At 43.2% G+C, this 5,486-nt stretch overlaps 1 protein-coding gene across 1 annotated transcript in view; it reads right to left on the minus strand.

The window, feature by feature from the left end:
• Positions 1–359: 359 nt before the first annotated feature.
• Positions 360–5,486, minus strand: part of LOC102369559 (atrial natriuretic peptide receptor 2-like) — a 49,090-nt gene continuing 43,963 nt past the window's right edge. Inside the window, exons 21-23 of the mRNA XM_025205747.1 lie at positions 3,941–4,039; positions 1,915–2,006; positions 360–789 (exon numbers count right to left, since the gene is read on the minus strand). Coding sequence (XP_025061532.1) covers positions 628–789; positions 1,915–2,006; positions 3,941–4,039 — 353 coding nt within the window. The 3' untranslated portion in view covers positions 360–627. The remainder of the gene's footprint in view (positions 790–1,914; positions 2,007–3,940; positions 4,040–5,486) is intronic.

The raw sequence follows: 5,486 nt of genomic DNA on the forward strand, positions 1-5,486 counted from the left end.
CAGAACTAGGAATAAAATCCAGGCTTCCTACATTCTAGTGCAGTACTCTATCCATTGGGTCAGGGTCAGACTATTTTCCTTCTACTGCACACAGCTAGAAATGTTAACAAATCCACATTTCTGTCCCTCCTTCTGAAACACTCATTATTTTGATTCCATGAGGTTTACTATGACCCTAAATAGCAGCATTACCCATTTTCTCTCTTTCCAACAAGCAGAGCTAATCTGTTGGAATCTCCAGCCTGTTGTTTCTGCCAAGTCCAATAATAGGGGTTGTACACAGGGAGTTCCCCAACAGAAGCAGAGAGACAGCTGTACAGATCTGATTCCTGTTGGAAGATTCCCATCTCTGGATAGCTTCTGACACAAAATAATCCATTTCACTTCTTATATCCACACACCTGTCATTGCCAAACATTTCTTTTACTATATTTTTGTTTGTGACACAAATCCAGGAGGACTGGTGGTATGGGGAGGCAGCACCTATTCTTTAGCTTTGACTCTGTGTGTGGCACAGAAAGGGAGACTTTCAAATACCCAAGGCCCTTCAGGAACACAAGAGAGGTTTGTCAGATATATTAGGCTGAAAAAGACAAGAAACAGGAACAGCCAAACCACTCAAGTCCTTTAAGTTGCACTTGAGAGCGGGTCACTGGGCAAAACTCCAGGAATCAAACTAAAAGTGGTGGCATCCAGCTTTTGAGTCGGTGCAGTCAATTTGGGAACTTGCTTCTGTCTGGCAGCAGCCTGCTTTCCTTCCAGCCAGTAAGTTACCATGTCTCCTTTTCCCTAAGGAGAAAATAAAATAAGCCAAGATGCAGCAACAGCATCTATCTCTTATATACAGGCTTCCATCAGTAGATCTAAAAGCACTTTATAAAGGTCAGCATCATTATCTTTGTTTTACAGATGGGGAAACTGAGGCACAGCAACTTGCCTAAGGTCAAAAAGCAAGTCAGTGACAGAGCTCGGATTTAAACTGAGTTTTCCTGAGTCCCAGTCCAATGCTCTGCCTGCATTACATAGGCCCTATCATCACACTGTTGCTGTTATTTATTCCATAATAGAACAATGTGGGGAAAGTATCTTTGAGAAAGTGTCATTGTTTATACATAACACTACAGATCAAACCAAGACTGATGATGTGGTTATCACAAACTTCCCCCTTAACTCAGTTACAAGACAATTCCAGTTTGTAGTTTGGACTGGACTCATATGGGCTTTGCCATCTCCCATAATAGAGGTAAAAGACTTTAATTAAATCCTTAAGTCAATCCATATCTTTATCCTGGACATAAGACATGGTTATAACATAGTCAGATCCTGTCCCCTCTATGGACTGCAACTGTGTCAATGTGATAACTGGGCACCTGGAAGCAATTGTTTCTGTGGTCTCGATGGAAGCGGCAATGGAAATGAACCATTCACCCAATGAAAAGTCTACCTTCCACATAGTTCCATATCATAGGGCAAAAGACCAGATAATGACCCAAAATGAAAAGACAGGATCTGGGTTTATACCCATCAAGGTCTAGGGGTGTTTAGATCTAACATTCTCATTTAGGACCTTTCAAAGAGAAAAAAAAAGCACCTGGATATGAGCTCTCCCCAAATGTGATTTGTCCCACTTTTTATCACAAGGAGTACATGCCACTGAGACTGAAGTCACTCCCCTCTCTCATAAATATGGGCAATTAGGATTCACTTGTTCAAAACAGAAGGCTTTTATCACTTTGATTTTTCACTCCACTTTAAAGTCTCGCTTGATTTTCAGTAATTGTGCTAATTAAGGCTAATACAAAGCCTCTGAGAGATCAGTGTACAAAGGGTTAAAATCAAGGACATCTCAGTGGCATGTACTTCCTTCACATGCTTTTTCTTCTAAAAATCTGGACATACACTGCATATATTTACCTTGACTTGTAAATTCCCTCGACACACTAACACATACTCTCCAATCTGCTTCAACAGTTGGTATGTACTCAAACTGCACTGGATTTTAAGAGCTGAAAAGGGAAAAAGTGCTATATTATTTTAACCATTTACCCACATACAACGTAGTCAGCAATGAATACTGCTTACTATCTGCTGCACAGGCTGCTATATCATCACTTCGCTTTTTTAATTTCTTTGCTGTCATTTCCATGTTATTTGAAGGGCTCACAGATGAACCGTAATGTCCTGGGTTTCTTTGTGAGGCATCTCAGGACAAATCCATGACTGTCAACAAACACGTTGTATCACATCCTGTGTTTGGTATTATTTTTCTGCTCTTTATAGCTGCTTGGCTGGAGTTGTTGACAAGTGTCTCTTTCATCTCACAGTGAAGAAATCCATATGGAGTTTTATCTTATGGCCCTGCAAAACTAGTGCTTTCTTCATGCAGTCTGTTTTGAACAAAACCTAAAACCACCTCACCCCCACCCCCTCCATCTTCAAAACTATGAATTAAAAAAGGGGGGGGGGAAGATACTGTTTCCTGCAATTGTATAAAAAGATATGGCTACACAAGTTTCCTTCTTTAGCTCAGGCACACAAAGTGTTTATTGTTTGGTCCTCCCGAGGAAGAGGGGTGTGACTGAGCAGGAGTCTAGGCAGCTGGACTCCTAGGTCCTATTTCCACTTCAACTGTTAATCCTCTGGGACACTGAGCACTGAGAAAGTGAGAGAGGAAGAGAACCCAGCTCAACACTCAGCACCCCATGGTTGAGTCTTGTAAGGTCAGGGGGTAGGAAAAAAATCCTTCTGCAAACTAGGCAAACTTGGGCTGAAGTGCATTATGGGCAATGGATGTTGAAGTTCACCATGACAGACAAGGTTCATTGGGTAAATGTGATGTCTTTTATTAGACCAAATAAATAGTTGGAAAAATTGTTCTTTGCAAGCTTTCGGGTACAAACACCCTTCTTCAGGCCCAGGGTGTTTGTACCTGAAAGCTTGCAAAAAACAATTTTCCAACTATTTATTTGGTCTAATAAAAGACATCACATTTACCTGAAGAACATTGTCTGCCTATGCCCTTAGACCAACACGGCTACAACCAACACCCCTGAAGTTCACAGTGATATTTTGGAAGTGATTTTTCAGAATGCAAGTGCACTGTAAAGTAACTTGAAAAATTACCCAGTTTTGATACCTCTACAAAGTATTGTAAGTCTGGCAATAGAACTATTTGGCCTTGTTTTCCACATTTAAAGAGAAAATACAAGAACAACAATAAAGCCACATTATTTCTTTTAGATTTTTTCCAGCTCCTGGAGCTCAGATCAAATCTAATTTCAGATACTGTTTTTAATTCTGAGTTCGGAAAGATAAAGCTTGCTAACCAGACACTAGGCTCTGGGAGCCTGTGGGAGAAGCTGAAGAAGAACAGCAATCTGTGAAGATTGCTTTGTTGAGATTTCTCTGTCATCGCTGTGCTGGAGGGCAGAGTTTGCCTTGCTGTGGAACCAAATGCCCTACTCCCACAGGCTGCTGGCGCAAGTCCAATGCACCATGCTGTCAAGTCTCTTGCAGTTGCTGGCAGTCTCCTGAACTCCCCACATGCAAGAAGATGTCACTGAAGAGAAAGGGCTGTGAAAATGGATTAGGATTTCTGCTGCAGATGCAGTTACATAGAGGGGAGGAAGGAAACAATGAACGTTCCCTGATAACTGACACACCCTCTCATTACCTGGCCCACCTGCCCTTCAGAGATCTTAGGATCTAAGACAATCCCTTCCTGGGGCTGGAAGAAGAGTGGATGCTCTTACAAAAGGGGAGAGACATGTACATAAATGTATGTGAATCATGGGTGCATAATCAGATCCTCAAGTCAAGAAGCACCCTGGATGGGAATTTGCTCCTATTTACCAGGTTTGTACCCACAATTCGGGATTTTGTTTCTTTACACTTTATTACACTGTGCTAAGAGCAGCCCCCATGCTCTGCTTTTCATTACCTTCACTGGTGGACTCCATCCTGGATGCGGTGTTCACAGTATCTCCAAATAAGCAGTACCGTGGCATTTTGGTTCCAACAACTCCAGCCACAACAGGCCCTATTTGAGGGAAAGAAAGCCAGGAATTCTCAGAGACACTTTTAATTGACCCCTGAAGCTAAGCCTAAAACCTGTGTGGCCTTCATGGGCATGTTCAGCTGAGTGCATGTGTGTAGTTTGTGGTGCCTCAAAGCTGTCTGAGGTGCCTCAAACTGCATGCAGCGTGTGTGCAAGTGTTCACCATGCTGCAAATTAGACAAAATCTGACACCAGCCCGGCCATCCAGAACCACATGCTGGCTGCTGGCAGCTCACTCTTTTCCTCTGTGCAGCCAGATTGGCCTTGCTTCCCCTCTGTGCAGCCAGATTGGCATTGCTGCTGCTACAAATGCTGGCCCCAGCCTCCTCTACCCCACCCTGGACAAATTGCCCTGCACCAAACCCCACACACGGGGGTGTGTACAGCAGCAAAAAGCAGTGGCACAGATTCTTGTCACTGCAATTTTTGCCACAGCAAATGCGTACCCCTGCATGTGGGGATGTGCCCCATGGTTGCAAGAGACCAGATACAATGCATAGCTCCTGTCTGCCAGCCACAGCACCATTCTCAGTTCTTCACAAAGGAAAGGACTGAGTAACAATTTTGTTCTAGCCACTCCCTGCATTTGATAAATTGAGCTTCAGCTCCACAACTAACTACTAGCTGGGTAGAAGAGTCAGCAGAGATCAAAGAGCAGAGATCATAAGCAGAGGAGGACTGGAGTGGAAAGATCACAGGTTGTTCATGTAAGGTCCACAAAACCTTAGGCTGGCTCATACCAGGAAGCATCTAGAATTACAGAAATCAAGAAATGAGCCCTTAGCTGCTGAGGACAGCCAGTAAGCTTTCTGTTCTTACTTATGCCCACTGAATGTTAGTTCTGATCCCCCCAAATTCACCCATTACACCTTAAGATAAGAATGGTTTGATCTGCCATTGAGATAATGTAAGCAAACTATTCTGTAGACTCTGTGCAGTGCAGAGCTGAGCGTCCCATTTGGTCCAATTTTTTAGACTCTATTGTTCACCATACACTTTGAAGAGTGGGAAATCATTTTTCAGCCCAGGCAGCCAGGGCAAGCGTAGCATCAAAGATATGAGAAAGGCTTTCTGCTTTGGATAATGAATAATAGAATCGGTCCAATGAGAAAGAGGCTGTTCCCTGCCTAAATTAGCAGCACTTCTCTCTTGTTCTCTGTGGAACACAAGTGAGATCTGACCCTTTCCAGTCTGCCTGGTGAGGTGCTAGTTTACTTAAAATATTTGTGCCAGGCTTGTAATTTAAAATGCAGCAGCTGCCCCTCCGCAACAAGATCTTTGTCAAGGTATGTCTTAGGATAGAATGATGCTGCAGTCACTTGGGGCCACATGTGTCAGGTGTTCAGTAGCATCCACAGTTAATGCTGACCTGAGCATTCAGATGTAGTGTACTATGTCCATGGCTCAAAATTCAGCTCATTCTTTCCCT

Source organism: Alligator sinensis, unplaced genomic scaffold, assembly GCF_000455745.1.
Source record: "Alligator sinensis unplaced genomic scaffold, ASM45574v1 scaffold649_1, whole genome shotgun sequence".
NCBI lineage: Eukaryota > Metazoa > Chordata > Crocodylia > Alligatoridae > Alligator > Alligator sinensis.